The 19,799-nt window shown below is 45.7% G+C and overlaps 1 protein-coding gene across 2 annotated transcripts in view; it reads left to right on the top strand.

Annotated features, from left to right (window-relative positions):
* The first annotated feature begins 3,437 nt into the window (after window positions 1-3,437).
* cica (capicua transcriptional repressor a) overlaps window positions 3,438-19,799 on the top strand; it is a 29,706-nt gene continuing 13,344 nt past the window's right edge. Inside the window, exons 1-6 of one of the 2 annotated variants that reach the window (XR_015103671.1) lie at window positions 3,438-3,662; window positions 10,006-13,517; window positions 13,859-14,129; window positions 16,987-17,121; window positions 17,309-17,459; window positions 19,686-19,788. Coding sequence is in view for 1 of the 2 variants with exons in the window: in XM_086136373.1 (XP_085992499.1) it covers window positions 10,185-13,517; window positions 13,859-14,129; window positions 16,987-17,121; window positions 17,309-17,459; window positions 19,686-19,788 (3,993 nt within the window). In the remaining variant the exon portion in view is untranslated. The remainder of the gene's footprint in view (window positions 3,663-10,005; window positions 13,518-13,858; window positions 14,130-16,986; window positions 17,122-17,308; window positions 17,460-19,685; window positions 19,789-19,799) is intronic. The other variant, XM_086136373.1, reaches the window with a different exon arrangement.

The following is a 19,799-nucleotide window of genomic DNA, read 5'->3' as shown; positions in this document are numbered from 1 at the left end:
TTTATTGTTTCCTGTGTTTGTTTCATGTTGGCGCCCCCAGCAGGTCTGTGGAGAGCGCAGGCTAATAAGATTAATGCGGCTAGCATTGTTAGCGTCGTCACGCTGAGCGTAGCGGCTAATGCAAAGCATACATTCGCTTTTGTTCAAACTTTGTAAAGTATATGTATTTATCAGCTGATGACAGATTTGCTCTTAAATTTGCGAATTGTAAGAAAATAGTACCAATATTAGCTCGTGGTGGTTGAAAGTTAATAAGTATTGAAATGTGATAGCTTGTTTGTCGTTTCTTGCCCTGGCATACGGCAGCCATTTTGATTATGTGATGTTTTTGCTAGTGTGTGTGTGCGTGCGTCTTGTCCTGTCAAGCAGACTTTATTACTTTGTGTTACGGCACACTGGAATCTTTTGGCACTGATTGGAACTCTTTGTGTGAATGTTTTGAGGAGGATGACACCATGTCACACACTGTGCTCCTTCGTCTGCCGGAGACGCAAAACACTTCATTTAACATCTTTCGCCAAAAGTCTTTGTGTGCTGGCGCCAAAATGGAGGTTGGATCATTCCCCCCTCACGTCCTCAGGGTATGTTTAAAATGGTTTCTAAGTTGAGTTAATTTAATTATTTAAAACGGTTAAAAAAATGGACTTTCTGGTTTGTTTCTTGTGGTGTAACCCATTTGCTCATTTTTTCAAAAACATTTAATCTTAGACCACATCTTCAGTTATTCACTGAAAGACTGCTCACAGGTTTTGTTCTGAAACCAAAGGACTGTCTAGTATAAAGTTATGGCTTGTGCACCATTTGGAGCATCATGATGCCATGCCGATCAACCACAGGATGTTAAAATACGGTGAGCTTCATGTCGAGGTTTTTAGGTTACTGTGTAAACAGTACACGTTAGCTTCTGCTATCCCACGCTAACTCTGGCTCCCCTTGGTGGCAGTATGCAGCATTGCAGCTCTTTACAGCCTACTTGACTTTTTCCATTAGTAAACTTAAATTAATACATTGACTTGATTTTGTAAATGTTTTCTAATCCACTTATCCTCACAAGTGTCGCGGGCATTTTTGAGCCTATCCCAGTTGTCTTCGGGCAATCCGGGGTGAGGGGGGAGGGTACACTCTGAACTGGTTGCCAGCCAATCGCAGGGCACACACAGACGAACAACCATTCGCGCTCACAATCACACCTAGAGACAATTTCGAGTGCTCAATCAACCTGCCATGCATGTTTTTGGAATGTAGGATGAAATCGCAGGACCGAGAGAAAACTCACGCAGGCACAGGGAGAACATCCAAACTCCACACAGGTATGCCAGAGCGAACCCTGCACTGCTACTCTGTGAGGCGGATGTGCTAACCAGTCTCACACTGCATTTGGCCTAATCGTTAAGGTAGGCATGAGGGATATTTGTGTTATTATATTTCAATTGCTTGGTGGCGAAATGCTATAGTGATAATGCAATTGAAGCTGCTGTTTCTTTTCAGCAAATGAATACACTTAGGACTGCAGACGGTGATTTTTTTTTTCTCCATACGTTTTGGTTTGTAGCCATTAGGCTTTGAAGCGTCTGATGCAATGTGATTGATGGCCAGTTTGGCCTCCAGTGGAGAGGTACTGTTGTCTGGCTGAGCGATGAGGTCAGAGTTCATACCCGGAGGGAGGTGTGGGTCCTGTTTGGCACCAAGACAGAAAGCAGATCACAACACGGCTAATTACCACACTTTGTTAGGGGCCTCTGCTGGAACGCAAAAATAACATTCACCGCTCACACGCAAGAGAAAAATATCTCTCAATCAAAAAAGTCTTCACACACACCAAGAAAAACTCAGTCCCCCCCCAAAAAAAAAAAAATTAACCTTTATCATTAAAACCCTGTTGACAAAAAACGTCTCATGTAGTATGAAAAAAAAAACCCAGCAACAAAAAAACAACTTGCACAATCGTCTCTCACATAAAACATTACCCGCCAAAACTAAAAAAAAACATCTCATGAACACCTGAAAAAAATGTCCCCCCCCAAAAAAACACCACAAAATCTACTCACAACAAAAAACAAGCTAGAAAAATCTGTCGCATGCAAAAAAACTTTAACAGGCAATGAAAATTTTCACACTCACAGCAAAAACACCACAAAAAACAGCAAGCCTATTTTAGTCCAGTCCAGTATTTTTAAGGAATTTTGTTTGTTACTTTCACGAAACATTTCCTGCTGCAGTCCACTTCTCAGTTGCTCTTGTGTGATTCTAACTCGTTCACTCCACGTTGTTTTAATCAAATGGCGCCATCTGGTGGACAAATTACCTTGCTGCAGTGGCTGCTGATCACAATTGATTAAAAGAAACACCAACTACAATCAAATAATTAGATAATGGTATCCTTGGTGGACATTGACAAACATATATCAACTTGACCTGTGCACAGTTACGCCCGCTGCTTCGTGTTAGTGCGCGCGACCCGGTAGCGTTCGCCAAATTACGTAACACCCGAGTGTAGTTTGAACCCTGCTGCGTGCGCGTGCCAGTCAGCACTGCAGTGCTACGGTCAGCTAATTTAACATCGCCGTTTGTTAGCATTAGCGGCGCGCCTTTAAACGTAAATAGACCAGTGGGTTTGTGTACAGTTTGTGAGGCAGGAGTTCAAAAGAACTACGTGCAATGATTCCAGCGGCTCGGTGTATTAAAATGAACCGTAGTCCCCCTTTTGGAGCACTGCAATGTATGGTCTGTTTCGTTGGTCTGGTGGCAACAAGCGTTTTATGACCTCACCGCCGTGTTAGTCCATTGGCCCGCGCACCTCGGCGCCCTGAGCCAATCGTGTGTAGCTATGGTGAGTTTGGTTGGCTAGCGCCTGTGCCGATTGGGCCGGGGGGCAGAACTCGCGGAAGCTGTGGTGTTTTGAACGTCTCCCATTGGTCGAGAGAGATGGTAAAAGAGAAAGTGTGTCAACGTGGGAGTCGTGTTCTTTGTGCTCAATCAAGCTGTGGATTTTTATTTGGGTTCGAGGAAATCAGACAGTTATGTTTTCTGCGTCTAAGTATCTTTCTTGTTTGAAGTGACGTTTTAGCTATCTAAGAAAAAACCCGACTAATAATTTGTTTTATTCTTGTCTGTTTCAAAGCAAAAAAGACGAGATTTTAAAAAAGGGCAAAAATCATGACAAAAAGACAGCGATAAACAGTATATATGTATATATATATATATATATATATATATATATATATATATATATATACACACTGTACTACCAAATTCACGCCCACCGAGGCACCCGATTGGTCAGCGCATCCTCGGTTTCTCAACAGCTGTTCTGTGTTTTCCCACACTTCCATTGGTCTCTTGTTTCCGTCAATTAAATTTACTTTCCGGCCTTCTCCCGCCCCTAGCTATCATCCTCGCGCTACCATTGGATACTGTACCTGTCGGCGCACCGCCATTGGCCGAGCTTGTTGGTTGTCAAGGCTTCGGGGTCTCCATTCACCATTTTGCGACTGTAGCGTAGAATGTACAGGGCCACTAGTTTTTTCTCGCCTCATTTGAAGTTGCCTCGCCGGAGAAACATGAGCGACGACTGACTGGCAGCCGCGGACGACCGGAGCGGCCTTTCTTGCCCTATTTTCACCCGCCGACTCAGCCGGGCTGTCGTCCACGTTAGCAGCGCAGTGAGTGTTAGCTAACTAAAGCTTCTCCTGAAGCACCGCAACGAGTCACTAACATTCTCCCTTTTATTCCTGTTCGGATTTAACGTTGTTATTTGCTGCGTATTTTAGTGCGTGGACGTGCTTGTCGTGTGCGTGGAAGGGGAGGCGAGGGAAGAGAAGGGAGGGAGGGGAGAGAGAAAAAGGGAGCGGTGCGTCTCGACATAGTGAGCCAGCCTCAAAGTTTTCCACTAGAATTAAATCCAACGTCATAACTAACAAACTACACCGACGGCTGCGTGTTTAGCGCACAGGGTGTCGTTATCACGACTGAGTGCAAAGGAGGAACGGGGTGGGGGTGTGGGGGGGCTGTCGAATGGCCTTGTCAACCAAATGTATTTTAGAAAAAAAAGCATTTACACTGGGGCCAATGACGACGTGAGGTCGTGCAAAGTTGTGCAGGAGGCCCCAGCTGTCATTTCACACAGCTGTCATTCTCAGATGAGGCCGAGCTGACACTTTTTATCTACTTGGGTGCCTTGTTGTTGTTTGGCGCAGCTAATTTTTGGGTGGCAATTAGAGGCCTGGGAAGAACCTCCTCGGGAGAGCAGGATTTCCTTGCGGCCTTGTGTGTGTGTGTGTGGGGGGGGGGGGGGGGGGGTATGTGTGTGTTGTGCGTGCGTGCGTGCATGCAGGCAATCTGGGCCTGCTCGGCCTGCATGCATGCATGCATGCATGTTGTCAGGCTTGCATCAAAATTCACCTTGTCCCTTTCTGCTTTTGTAATAGTCAAGTTTGTTTATATAACATAGAATCAGAATACTCTTTACTGGCCAAAATATGTGAAAAGTATGGCAGAACGATTTTGAAATGAAAAAAACAAATATTGTGATTGCAATTTAAAACAGTATATGTTTATTCCCTCTCCCCACGTTTCTCTCACAAACAAAAGAAATAAATTAATTTCCTCATTTGATGCTAAACTTTGCCGAAAAATGTCCACACTGTCATTTTGGAATATCAAGTGAAATATATTTGTTAAAATATATTTGTTAAACAGTACACTCTCAGCGTGGTAACTGAATCGTCTTGCTAAGTGAATGTCCACCATGTGCTCATACGTAGCGCACAGTGTCACTCTCTCTCATCATCAAATAGTCAACGTGAAAAACGTTCCAGAAATTCGGCGCAGTGTCACAAACACTCAATAAGCAACAGCCATCCCATAATATCTCACCACCGTCTCAACTTGCCGCTAGTGTGAGTAAACAAGCTCCACTCCACGCAGGTCCAGCTGTGATAATCCTGTTACTCTCTTAGTTATTCCCCCGTGCACACAACGGCCCAGCTTTTGTGCGTGACAAATAGACAGTCCGTAGTATTCAGACATCCCATACCATGTGGATAGATGACCCCAGCGAAGCAAATTGTACGGCAGTCGACGCACACGCACATTACAACGGCGGCGTGCAACACTTACATTCCATTTCATGGTAGTGACATCTCTTTAGAATGTCATTTTCTTGTCACTGAGTGTGTGAGGCCTTCAGGGTCCATTCTGATCGTAAGTCTTAACTGTCATGAATAATAATAGTACACTTTGTGTGTCATTATAATTATAGTGCACTTTTGTGCACAGCCCTTCTCGCTGCAATAAAACAACAGTATCAGAGTCGTAAAAGAACAGTGATGCTAGTAGCCAAAGGACCACGCTAGAGGATCAATAATTAGAATCAGCATTTGACAACAGTGTCAAAAAAAAAAAAAAGATCATAAAAGTTTCCAGTTCAGTTTATATGAAAGGTCAATGATTACCATATCGTAAACTTTGTAATTACAGTCTGTGTCAGACAGTATTAGAGATACATGTTTGAATCATTACATCAGTGTTGAATGAATGTGTGGTCTACTAGAGTGGATTTAAAAAGTCTACACACCCATGTTCAAGGTTTTTGTGGTTTAAAAAAAGAGACTCACATAAATCGTGGAAAGAAAAAAAAAGTTCTACTCTCAACGTGACCTATTAAACAAACAAACAACAAAAAAATGCCCCAAAGCGTGATACTGTCACCAGCATGCTTCACTCGAGGTTTGGTGTTGTTTTGGAGATGTATTGGGTGTGTTTGCACCAAACATGCCTTTTGGAATTATGGCCCCAAAAAAATTCTACCTTGGTTTCATCAGAACATAACACATTTTTCCACATGTATTTGGGAGTTTTTGTGATGGACAAGGTCCACAAAAATCTTCATGCTTCTCCTCAAAAAAATCCCACATGTATTTGGGAAATGTTGTTGTGTGCAAGGTCCACAAAAGCTTCATGCTTCTGCTTAAAAAAAAAAAAATGTCCAGAAAAGCCCACTAGAATAACAAAACTTTATTTGGGGTTCATTGGTTGCACTTTAAATGGGGGCAGTTGTGTGCTGAGTCTCATTTAACGTGGGTTTGATTGTGACCTTTTTATTTTTTTTAACACAGCTACATCCCAGTTCGAAGAGGGTGTGTACATTTGTGCAACCACATTATTTCAGTCATTTATTTTCAATTCCCTTATCAAAAACCTTTACTGGATTTGTACACTTTGCACGTCATATTAATCGTCTGAAAATATTAATCGGTCTCATTCTTTTATCACACCATAAACTGGCTTTTGACCAGGGGTGTGTAGACTTTTTATATTCGCCGTAGTCATCACATGACATTCCTTTACAGTTGACATACGTTTCTATTCACTACATTAGGCCACATGTGATTCTGTGGCTAAGATTGCGAGAGACCTGACATAGTGAATACATAATCGTGTTTTTTTTTTTTTTCTTCACGTAACGTGACTCAGCCTACTCCAGTGGGTATTTTTGTCCCTGCGCACATGTGAAATACAATTGCACTCCTTGCCAGTCAGTGCTTATTATGACATAAGGCTGTGTTTCACTTTGGCGAAGAAAAGTTTCACAACTAAGTGACCCAGTAAGCTGCAGTAATATTAGATTTTTATTTTATTTATTTATTTGCTGAGGATAAAGAATATACACCTGTGAGTCGCGTTATGCAGTGGATTCACAGATGGCAATTTCCTCCCGCTTATTTGGGAAGAATCTTTCGAATGTATTTTTGTTTGCTATGGCAGTTTTAATGAGTGTCATATCATTTGCAGGTTTTGTTTTTCACCGTTGGGCCTGTGCGTTCAATACTCCTTTGACATCGATGCTAGTTTTGTTCGCCAGTCTATGGCATTTGGCATCGTGTGTTCAGCTAGTGGACTTTGGAAAGTTATGTGATTTGTTTAAATTCACGTTTAATTCCTGTACATTTATGTTGCAACTTTTTTTTTTTTACTTGAAATGGGACTTTTTTATTTTATTTTATTTTACTTTGTTGTTGACAAGTATCTGTCATTCTGCTGACTGTAAGTAGAGTGTGAGTGCATTTTCTCCCTCCGAGGACTTGACGGACGCAAATGTGGATGTCTTCTGTACTTAATGAATATTTAGTTTTGTTTGAATAAACCACGATACACTTTTCTTGAAGAGTAGGCATTTTTTTAAAGAGGTCCCTGAAATACGGCGGAATGAAAGACTTTGCGAACCACATTCGATTGATATCCTCGTCCATTACTATCGTACATATTTTTTCGAATTGTAAAGAGACTTTGTGGACTTCCCGTCGACGTATCGAGTTGAGTTTTCCAGAAGCGCTGTTAAAAAGGTCGCTGCGGGTTTCACACGGACGAGCGCAAGTTGCATCAGGTTTTTGATGCCAGCGTGTTATCATCAGCCACATGACTGCGCCACCAGTTGTTGCTCCGCCCCTGCGCGCAACAAAACTGCACTCGCTCACACATGCACTCGGTTACTCACACACGCGCTCCCTCCACCTCAGCTGCCACTACGCAAGGCTCACCATGCTCTCAATTTGAACACAACGGTACCTTGACTTTCGTGTTTATGAGTGTGGGGGCAGGGGGGCTTCTATGGGCTACATTAATAAATTTGACTTGACATGAGTCAAGTCAAGACATGGCATTGTTTGTCTAAAGTAGGCCCTGACATTGACTGGTCATCACTTCCTGTTTTGTGAGATCAGTGATCATCTTTGATCTCATTCTCAATGGTGCCCTTCTTGCTCTTTTTGGGGGTTTGGACTTCTTTCCCCATCCGGACCCCAAAACCACACGATGACTTTTAATATCTTCGAACTTTAATGGCAGAAAGCAGTGATGTCACTCTTTTCCATCCTATGTGTTGTTGGTTTTGGCACTTTTAGCCGTTGTGGTTTTAAAGTGCTCGGCTTGTCTTTCCGCTCGGACTGACCGTTTTAGGACCATTACCGCTATGTATGGGTGAGGGGTTTCATTACCACCTTTGTTTTTTTTTTTGACCCACACTTTTTAACTCCTGACTGCAAAAAAAAAAAAAGGGACAAAGAACCGAAAAGCAAACAAATTAAATGGTCACAACAGCTAATTCAATAATCTAACGCTACGCGCTAAGACTGTTGGCAGCATCTGATGTCGGAAGCTGGTTTTAATTAACATTAAAATTTAATGTCATGTTTGAAGGTTACCTCAGGAACTAACATTGAAAGGTAACAAACATCACGAGAAGTTCACCGGGGCAAAAGGGAGTCTTCTCAGGTCAAAATATCAGCAAAATCAATATTTATTTTCTTCTTTTTTTCCAAAGTGCATGAATGTTTCAGAAGAGGTTTAAAAAAAAAAAAAAAAAAAAAAAAGTAAACCTCCAACTAAAGTCTGCTCTCAAAATTCAAAAACAATTTTTGTCCACGTTGCGGGGGCTTCTTCTCCAGGCTCTTTTCAGTCCATAAACAGCCACACCTGTTGGGGTTGTGAGGCATGCTGGGAAATGTAGTGTCCGGATTGTCAGCCGTTTTTGTTTGTGTGCAGCGCAGGATTCTGAAACGGGAGGTCACATCCTTCCACTGCAGCATAGGGTTAAAATTTTGAATGCAGGCACTTATAGCGCCAAATGTGTCATTCAACATGTCAATTAAATCAATCCGATTTTTTTTGTTGGGTTTTTTGTTGTTGTTGTTGTTTTGGTTTTGTTTTTTGTTTTTTTGTTTTGAGTGGAAGCACAAGTGTCATTAGTCATTAGGACTCATCCCTTCTGAATGTCAGTGACGAGTCCAAGTCAATAGGAGACGTCGGTCACGCGTGAGCGTGAGCTGCGAAAAGGAGGAATGAAGTAAAAGGGGAAGTTAGGTAATGCTCTTCCACAGGAAATGGAGTGAGTCGGGGCGGATTGACGCCGCTTTGCAATACAGTAAACAGATAAAGGTCGCCACAGAAGAGGAGGAAGGAGCGAGGATGAGGGTGGGTGGAGGGTGTTCAAGACAGAGTGAAAGGGAGGGTTTAAGTATGCGAGCGAACAAGGAATTCCCCCGCCCCTGCTTCCCCAGATAAAATGCAGTGTGCGTGGTTTTGTGTGTGTGTGTGTGTGTGTGTGTGTGTGTGTGTGCGTGTGAGAGAGAGAGAGCGAATAGGAAGACTTGTCCAGGCAAACTGCAAAGTGCTTGTCCTTTTTTTTACTTGAGCCGCTCTGCTGCTCCAGCGTTTAGCCTGCGAGCCACCTTGTATGGATGCACTGTTATGTGAGTACAACATCTTGTGTAACACCACGGCGCGTTATCAGAGTGTCAATGAGTCACATTCATTACGACGCCAATTCATCAATAGCTGCCTAAATAGTCATCAGAAATGAACAAGAGACAACTCTCCGCTTCCTCCAAGTTCGTTCGCGAGAGTTTATGTGGACGAAGGCCTACAGGCCAGGAAAGATTTTATCCCAAGTGTTACTGCCGAACATTGTTTATTTGTCTGCGAGGAAGATAGTAATTTAGTGAGAGAAAGGCTCCGGATCACGCATCGTGAGTGTTTACATGTACCTCAAATGAAATGGGACTATTTCCCAAATCTTTATAAAGCTAAGGCACATATTTTACCGCACAACAAATCTCACGACAAAGCACCAAACAAAATTGTCACAAAAAGTAGATGTATTGGAAATAATGAGGATCCTGACTCTATGGACCCACAAATGTCATTCCTGTGCGGTGCGTGTTCTTTAGTAGCAGATCATAAAATTATTTGTTGTATGACCTTTAACAGGTGTTGGCATAGTTTAAGTGCGCCATCTGACATCAAGTGGAACAGAACATTATTTGTCCTGCCTATCACTGTACGTTATTGGCATGCAATCGACAAAGGAATGAAATGTATACTTACAGTGGATAAATAATTTCCGGACCAGTCACGCACGAACGAATGGATGGATGAAACTCGGCCAACACTCTTGTTGTGTTGGTTAGTTGTACAAATTGTGATTGGCTCTTCGTTTCTGTCTTTCAGCATCTCTGGAATAAAACAGTGGCAAGTGAAGAAGTTGCCCCGGTCGAGAAGCGATGCCAGTGAGGTGCCCTATAAGACATAACTAGAGAGAAAAAAAGAGGGGGGGGGGCAAAGGAGAAGCAAGCAGGATAGAACAAGGAGACGGTCTTGCCTGAAGGAAATCCGGGCTTCATGACAAGATGAAGCCAATTAAAAAGCAAGGTCGGCGTTCCCCCCCCTCCACCCGAGCCAAAGGGGGAAAGCGGCGGGGTGCCAGCGAGGTCCTGGAAGGAGGCGAGAAAAGAGACTCTGATGAGAACCGAGACAGAACCGCGCAAGGCCAGGATCACTTCTCTTTCTCATCACAGTCAGAGTCCTCAGATCCCGTCAGAACCAGGGACTCTTCCGACGGAGAATCGCTTGTCATTGACTCTGGTAAATTACTAGCATCGCCAGACAATCGATCCGGACAGTCGGCATTGAGTGCTGGGAGCCACAGTGACAGCAATGCCAGCAGCTGCAGTAACAGCAGCACACCAAGCGCCAACAGCAGCCCCAATCCCACGTCCAGTCGCAAAACTGCCACCTTTAAGGCCCGTGTTCCCAAGAAGAAGTACACATCTGAACACTGTTCCATTACTACTGGGGGTAACCATGGCAACCTTGTCGCCAGGACCCCTCCTCCTCTTCTTGTTGGCGGTGGGGCCCTGAACCAGGGGTCATCGTGTTCAGGTAGTCCCATAAGTGTTTCACACCCTGATGGCAACAGTCAATGTCGGGGCCTGATGGCGGACAGCAGAGAACCACATCAGGACGGTTCCCCCGGACCACCTACCCTCTCACTGCGAGGGGAAAGGGAAAGGCCAGGAAGGGTAGAGGGGGTCAAGGATACGGAGCGAGTGTCGCCCAGCCCTCTACCTCGCTGCTCCTCCACAGACACGGCCAGTGAGCACTCGGCAGACCTGGAGGTGGTCGTAGATGTTTCCTCACGCCCACCCTGCAGTCTCCCTGATGCGCTCTCTGACGCCCTGGCCAGGGGACTAAAAAATCAACGAGTCCTAGCTCGTCAGCTTTTAAGAAGTGATGAGGATGGAGGAGCTGAAAGAAGGAACGATGGGAAGGGTTCGAGCTTGGTGTTCTGTGCTGGTGTGGTCCGTAGAGTCAACGGCGAATTTGGAAGCCTGGAGGTGCAACTGAATGGGGAAAAGACACTCTGCCGTTATCCTTATCGCAACATCAGCCCCCCAGGGGTTGTTGACCTTATCCTCGATGCCCCTCCACCTGGTGTGCACCCTATTCCACTTGGCACCCGTGTCTGTGTGCCTTTCAGCAATGAGGAAGGCAGTGGGGGTCAGTGGTACCGGGAAGGCGTGGTGACTCAGGTGGATACGCACCCAGCGGTGGCTAATTGTTACCGTGTTCTGTTGTCTGATGAGAAAGCTTCATCTGAGGGTGACAGGGGCACGGCCAGTGCCACCCAGGCTGTTTGGGTTTCCAGGCAAACACTCCGGCTCCTGGTGCCGCCTTGGGACTTGGACTTACCATCAAGAGAGACCGAAGTAGGTGCTCGAGATAATGAAATGGCACAGGAAGACAGGGACGAAATGGACGTGGAGCAGGAGGTGTGTCGTCTCAGCCGGGGGATGACACCGGTAATCGGGCCCTTATTGGGCAGGGTGTACCCTTGCATGGTTCCTGTCTCCTCCACACCAGGACACAGCATTACCACTCCAGTCACACCGGCCTCAGTCCTCAGCCTGGCTCCTGGCCGCAAGTGGGACATTGAAAAAGATCTCGGAAGAGAGCGAGATCTCCAGAGAAAGCAGGAAAGAGAAAGGGAGATTATTGCAAAGCAACAGCAGCAACATCATTCGTACATGCCACTTACCCCTGAGGAAGACATGGAGGTGTCCCGCTTCAACATGGTCCCCATGGGAGCACTTATACCGGGGCCCAAACCCATGGCAGTTCCTCAGCACCGCCACATTGTGTCTAAGGCCCCACCCGGCTACCTCAATCCTCATCTGTCTGTGGTGCAGGGAATTGGAATTCCCTCCGGCCACCTTGCCCTAAACCCCCACCCACCTCCCTCCCCGGTACTGCTCGGTCTGGATCCGGCCGTTGCAGCTGTCGCAGCTAGTACCGCTGTCATTTCCGCTGCCCAGCTCGCGCCCCTGCCCGCTATCTCCTCCACCATGTCCTCCTCTAGAGTGGAGAAAGCATCAGGAGGTGTCTCCTCCACTGGAGGTGGGGGTTCTGGTTCCACTTCTTCCTCATCTTCACGTTCGCGCACCCCACTGACAGCCGCCCAGCAGAAGTACAAGAAGGGAGACGTAGTGTGCACGCCAACCGGCATCCGCAAGAAGTTCAACGGGAAGCAGTGGAGGAGGCTGTGCTCCCGCGAAGGCTGTTCCAAGGAATCCCAGCGCCGAGGATACTGCTCCAGGCACCTCTCCATGAGGACCAAGGAGATGGAAGCCAGCGGGGGGATCAGAGAGCGAGGAGGGTCCAGCAGCACGGGGACCTTGACACCGTCTGATTTGCGACTAAGTGGTGGCCGAGCCAGCTCCGAGTTTGACTGGGACGAGACTTCCCGGGAAAGCAGCGAGGCCAGCAGCCGTGGAGGAGACTCCCGGCCCCGTCTGGTCCTCCCCTCCTTGCTCCCCCAGGACCTTTCTCGCTTTGACTTTGATGAATGTGAAGCGGCGACTATGCTGGTGTCCTTGGGGGGTTCCCGTTCAGGCACACCCTCATACTCACCCATCTCCAACCAGTCCCCCTTCTCTCCGACCCCGTCGCCGTCTCCCTCTCCACTCTTTGGTGGTTTCCGCCCAGCAAATTTCAGTCCCATAACTGCCCCATCCGCACGCCGTCATCGCCAGCTGAGTGGCACAAAATTGGGCTCTCTGAGCACAGAACGGGAGCGACACCTTTCGGGCATTGTGCCGACTTGTCACACCAACCTCACTTTTACGGTGCCAATGAGTCCCAGCAAGAGGAAGCTGGACAGCCACCCTCCTCCTCCACTGCCAGCAGTCCATGACTACCAGACCAAACCGGAGCAACAACAAATGGTGGCTGTAGGGGGAGGTGTTGGGGGTGATCTGAACCTCGGGCCTGCTGCCTTCAGAGTCCTTTCCCCGCAGAGTCAACCGACAACTCCTTCTTCATTGACTTTCCCACGGCCACGTAGCTCCACCAGCCGGCCCCCGTCCTCTGCTGCCTCCACACCCCCACCCATGCTGGTCTCTCCCACGCCCCCATCCCCGCTACCCCAGGAACCTTCTCCGCGTCGCATCGTGCCACTGCGGGATTCTCCTGTTATCGTCCGCAACCCCGACGTCCCCCTGGCCAAGTTCTCTGATGGCCCCCTAGCAAGGCGGGAAAGGAGCCGATCCAGGGAGTTGAGCCATGGCCAACACGCAGTCCCTCCCGGCCTTCAAGCGCCTGTTCCCATAAACGGAGCCACGACTAACGGCACCGTTCTCCTCCGCAACCCTGCATCTGCCCTCGTCCTGGTAACGTCCAGCTCGGTAAGAAAAACACAGTCTTGTTTTTGTTTTGATAACCTGAATTCATTCCACCAAGCAGTACTCTTTGGCTTTCAAGTCTCAAAGGGTATTAAATTATGTGCCCTGGCATTATCTGTTGACCAAGCAGTTTTTCGTCTGTTGCAAATGGACTGTTGCAGTTCATTTGTCTGTATGTACCCTAACATTGACCGGTGACCTGTTCATTGTTTGTCACTTTGAGCAGTGACATTGACTGGCGACAAATCCATTGTCTGCACATATGTGCCCTGACTTTGATTGGCTGACGACCAGTCAAGGGTGTCCACTGCCTCTGATCCAAAGTTTGTACTTCCTCTGCGCAGTCCCTCACCCCAGCCTCATCAGGCCACGCCCCCCACTCAAGTTCACCCGCCGCCGGCTCAACGTCGACCACTGCAGGCCACATCCTGTCCACGTCAGGATCTGGGGGGATGGAGAGAAGACCCGAGGGGCACCAGGAGGCCACCGTTGGGGCCTTGCCACAGCCTGTTGCGTGCCACCCAACACCCACGGCCCTCCTGCCACTCATTCTACCCGCCGAGTCTTCGCACCCTGCACCCCGCAAGCAGATCATCATGGGACGCCCCGGCACGGGTAAGGAATTCTCTTACCATAGACATATACATAAAGGTCCTTCATTGAGCGAGAGAAGGTACCAGTCCATAGAGAAGGTTCTAGTTTCAAGATGAATGTTCGAGTTCCTAGTGCAGGTACTAGTCTGTGAATGAACGTCTTAGACCCTGTTCCAAGAAGAGTTTCTCGTCCCCAGAGAACGTTCGAGTCCCCAAGACAAGGTTTAGTCCAGAGAAATGGGAGTAGTCCCCAGAGAATGTTCTATCCGCAAGAGAAGGTTCTTGTATCAAGAGATTATTATTCATCTTCTATCTGTATTTCTGGCGTCTCTTTTTGTTTGACTTTACAGTGTCTTCGCTTTGGTCTCACTCTGAAACTTGTGGGTGTCTTTCTTTCTTGTATGCATGTATTTTGGCGATGTGATTCTGTGGAGGCACATTGTGTGAGTAAAGTAAAGGGAGGTGTTAATCACATACTATAAAACCATTGCTATGACAACACTCCACACCTCCACTATGCCGAAATACAGACGCTATGAGTTTGAGGAGGAATATGAGCTCCCATCATTTTGTCATTTTAGGGTTCTTAAATTGTTTAATTTAGGGACGTTATCGGGCCACGGTTCATTGGTATATAAATTTAGTTCTGTTTGTAGCTTGTCGAAAACACATTATGAGAGTTTTAGTTGGATTATTTAACCAGAGAAACATTGGGACTTGGTTTAGAAGGTAATTTGCTTTTTCATTTGCAGAACATATTTTTAATCCTTCCATGGAATAAAACATCTTTTAGCTTTGTTGGATCTATCTAAATTTGTATTCATCGCAGATGGGGTTTTTTTTTGTGTTTTTAGGTAAACTTCAAAATGATTTATCCAGGGGGAATTTATGCCTTGATTATGATGGTAACATGGAATTTTTGTTGGGTTGTTGTTGTTTTTTTCGTCTCATGCGGAAAAATACTTTTAAAAAACCCATTTGATGTGGATAAATCCGTTTATATTGATTAAAATATTTTGGGAGAACTCTAGGACAAAGCTTTGGATTTTCATGTTTCTTCTTATGGTAGTCATGATCATTCATATGATTTAAAATAAGAAATGGTCTTGATTGGTTGAGACGATTATTTGACCGTAGAAATTATATTCATTATACATTTTACAATACATCTCTATTTATCTAGCACTTTCACAATTGCTGCTGCTGTGACAAAGCGCTTTACAGAACCTTTAGAATTCTTTACTACAGAGGCAGGTTATGTGAGCATGTGTACAACCACTTCGACGACGACAATTATTCATACTGGTCACCCCACCCTTGCTGTTCATTATTAATAATTAGGTTGTTTGTCTTGTATGTGTTTTGCCATTTATAGCCAGTATTATTTATGTGTGCGTGGATTTGTGTGTGCCAGGGGTGTTGCCCTTTATACCAACGTGCGTGCATGTATGAGATAAGGAGTGTGAGTGAAACTCTCAAAGGGTGAAAATATTGACATGTCTAGACATGCAGCGCAGAGTGCAACCAGGACGTTCACGCACCCACGCGCGCACGCACAAGAATCAGAGAGGGCACTGAGTGTATCTGATCACTAAAAAAAAAAAAAACGAACTGCGGTGGTTTACGGCCAGCATGTTGTCATGGTTATATGTTGGAGGAATTAGCGCACTAGCTGATTATCCCAGCGCAAACGCCCTCACACACATATCCTTCGCACGGCCGCCAGCCACCTGCCTTTGTATCGTAGCTTCGCCTCCACCGTGCCTTGAAGGAAAAAAAATGCAGTCGAGGCAACCTCCATTTATGAAGGTGACTGTAAAAATGAAACATTGTAATTTTCAAAGCCAAAATATTCAACCAAACTACATAGTTTGGTCTAAACCCCCTCAAATCGCTTTATGCTAGCATATAGTGGTCTTTCCGCAGTTTCGCAGTCAGTAACTTCCTCAATATAGTCAAGTTTGAGTGCCTTTTCCGTATTACACTAGTTTCTAGGGCTGGGGGAACGTGACCTCAAAAGAAAATGTTGAGGGTTCCCCCCCACCCACAAAAATTCCATTTCACATTTTGATCAGTGCTGTGCTGCCTGTAATTTTGTGGTACAACGCGGTACTACACTGAAGGGACGCAACTGTGAATTCAGATTTGCCTGTCTGCTGTTAAAATGATTAGTACCCGAAATGAACTGCGCTACAGTGGGCGGGGGGTTGGGGGGGGGGGGTCACTTAATACATATAAAAACAAACGGGAGGCGGCGTAGGCCCCTGTGGCTGAGATTCCTCCTCAATCTAAATATAGAGCAGCCGCATTGGCATCAGCAGGAAGTGAGGCGGGTGGCGGCAGGAGTGACAACTCAGCAGCGGTGTGGCTTCACCTCAACGTGTCAGCTTGCATTGGAATGCCTTTGTTTTGGTTTGGTGCCATATCGATTGTGTCTTTGTTGGGATTCATTTTGGTCATCAGATTAGAGCTGAAGGAACTTCCTGACAAAGTGTCACTGATTTGGGATGGATCACTTATTTAAAAAAAAAAAATCTGTTAGAAAGGGCCTGACCAATATGGATTGTTTGATGCAAATTATGATGTTTGTTCGTAAAATTCTGATCACTGATGAATCAGTGAATTCATTAACAAAATAATCAATCAAATAATTTGGGGGGGGGGGTCCTTTTAACGCTTCAACAATAAAGAAATGAATTCCAGGCAGAGAGAGAAATAACCCAAAATAGAAAGAGCTAATATCAGACGAGCAATCGGGCCCTCGTGACGTCCAAGAAAAGAAAAAAAGTTGCAATAATACAAGAATGACCGCTTACTTTTTTGTGTGTGTGTGTGTGTGTGTGTGTGTGTGTGTCCATCTTTATGCAAACATACGCCAGTTTGGACCAACGTGGAGCCTCGCTCTGTGCCAGTATTCCCTTGGCACTCGCTCGTCCCCTTTTTGGAGCCCGGCCAATCGGGAGCGGCCATCCAGCCCGCCGTGGATGGCCAACAACTCATCAATCAAAGCCAAGGTATCAAGAAAAGAAATATAATCAGAATTTTTTTGTAAGTCAAAAATTAGCAATTCACAAAGCGTAAAGCTGGGGGGGGGGGGTTCGAGAAAAGTCCAAATAAATAACGAAAAAAAATCTATATCTTTGTCAGTAATTTATGGGAATTAGGTTTGTGATTGCGATTTGTGGTGTTGCAACGTTTCAGAGCCTCGATGCGGCGTGGCACTGGTGGGCGACAGGCGAGCCCCCGACCTGGAGAGGAGGTCGCCGTCACGTCCGCCCCCGGCTAGTAACAACAACACCCCGGCGGAGAGGGGCGGAGCCGACAGTGAGACGGAGAGCGACACCGACGACCCGTGAGTACATGTCGAGATGATGTGGGCAGTGAAGAATCCAGCCATCCATTTTCCGATCCGCTTTATCTCCACAAGGGAGCCTATCCCAGTTGTCTTCGGGCAGTAGACGGGGGACACCCTGAACTGGTTGCCAGCCAATCGCAGGGCACACAGAGACGAAAAACTCACGCCTAGGGGCAGTTTAGAGTGTTCAATTAGCCTGCCATGCATGTTTTTGGAATGTGGGAGGAAACCGGAGTACCCGGAGAAAACCCACATAGGCATGGGGAGCACATGCAAACTCCACACAGGAAGGGCGGAGCCGGAATCGAACCCTGCATCTCTGCACTGTGAGGCGGACGTGCTAACCAGTCGATCACCGTGCCGCCCACAAATATTATCACAAACTGAGAGACAATTTCCGCCTTTACAGATTTGCTTCCATTTACCAGACATGTTTTCAGACCACGTGCGCCGCGGCTCCGGAAGTACAACAATGTGCGAGTCGATCGCGCTGTAGATTTTGTTCAGAAGCAAGGTCGCAAAGCAGCTTGCCGCTCACGATTCATTGTAACAAAGGTCTTTTCACTATTTTGTAGGAAAAATCTGCTCGTTATTTTTAGAAAGTCGTCATCTTACAATAACAGTTTTTATGAGTGGCTGCCTTTACAGCAGCTCCTCTACTTTTTGTTCTTCTACTTTCTTCCTTTCATAACTTTTCTGCTGTAGATTGGGAATTTCTCCATTGTGAGACGAACAAAGGTTTTCTTATTCTCGTAAGTTTCAAGAATAATCATACTCTTAACAAAAGGTTTTTTTGGGAGAGTAAAGTCTGGTTGAGGTTTTTTTTTTCCCCCTGAAAAGTTATAATAATAAAGTGGTAATTTTTCAAAAAAGAGAGCGGAATGTTCCAAGTGTACGACGGCAAATGTTTGAAAAGATGTGATGTTTTGGAGTGAAAAATATTGCAATAATAATGTCGGGGTTTTTTTGAGGAAAAGTTATCTTGACAAAGTCATATTACAGGAATAGTTATATAAATATTAATAATTAATACATCATGATTAGTGTTACGAGAGTAAAGCGGTATTTATTATTTTATTTTTGCAAAAAAAAAAGTGTCATCTCAAGTCTTTTTTTTTTCTTCAGCATTATGACAATAAATCCAAATTTCCCACCAAAATATCGTAATATGAATATGGTGAATATTACAATAATAAAGGCATATTTTTTCTGTCCGAATTCATGAGGATTAAGTGCTAGTGGTGCGTGTAGTCGTGTTCTCTCGTTGTGAAATGGCACTTTGATTTGTGTGTGCACTCCATGGAAGCACCACGTGTTCATCCTCTCAAGGGTACTCTTCTCTCTCTCTCTCTCTCTCTCACACACACACACACACTCGTTTGTGTTGTGAAATCTACCTCCTCTGAGAGTGCGACAAAAATGGTGCGATTCTGTGTGCATGCATGTGTGTTTGTGCACAGTACACAAACACACACACACACAGCTGGCTGAGCTCTTCATCACGTCTGATTCTGTTTTTGCTCTTTCACGCTGACTCAGACAGGCTGTCTGGTTTGTAGAGTGTGCTTCTTTTTTTTTTTTTGTCAAAGAAATGTTTCAGGGTCGCCGCGCTCACAAAAGGTCGCTGTCGCCGACAAAAAGGAGAGCTTCCTCCTCCTCCTCCTCCTCCTCCTCCTCCTCCTCCCCCATCTTCTGACTTTGCACGAACTACAAATCCAACGTGTTTGTTTAACCTTAGCATTTTTTAACATGCAGTTTGACAGGACAGCTCAGGTGTCGTTCGCGTGTTGACTCAGTCACTTGTGCTGAGGAGTTGCTGTGGCAACAGACGTTACATCACCGGCCACTTCATTAGGTACACAGGCGAATGAGGGCCATTGCAGCAGCTGTGTCGAAAATGAGTTGTTGTTGTTGTTTTTTTTTTTTTTTTTTTGCATATAGATAACAACGCTCACTTTTGATTGATGAATTCTCTTCTTTTGCTCTTATTTTTATCAAGAGGAAACATTGTAGTCTGAGAATGAAGCTGTATTTTTTAATTTTTTGTTGGCGTCTCCCCCCGGAAAGAAGGCGACCCGAAGAAACTTAATTTAGTCATCTTACAAGATTACAATGGTATTTTTGGAGATGAAGTCACCTTTTTATTTCATCAAAGAAGATCAAACCCTGTCACTCTTTTTTATATTGCAAATATTGTTGTTTTTTTTTCCCTACGCACTGCAGCTTCTCCCCTGGCGTGGCTGCCAACGACGCATCGCCCTCGCGTGGCCCCGCCAAGAGGCGCTCGCAGTCCCTCAGTGCCCTGCCCAAAGACGCAGATAGGAAGGTCGGTTCGTC

This window comes from Hippocampus guttulatus, chromosome 18 (assembly GCF_054856545.1).
Source record: "Hippocampus guttulatus isolate MCC_2025c chromosome 18, RoL_Hgut_1.0, whole genome shotgun sequence".
Lineage (NCBI taxonomy): Eukaryota > Metazoa > Chordata > Actinopteri > Syngnathiformes > Syngnathidae > Hippocampus > Hippocampus guttulatus.
Note: the sequence above shows the minus strand (reverse complement) of the source record. Positions and strands in the feature narration are given on the sequence as shown.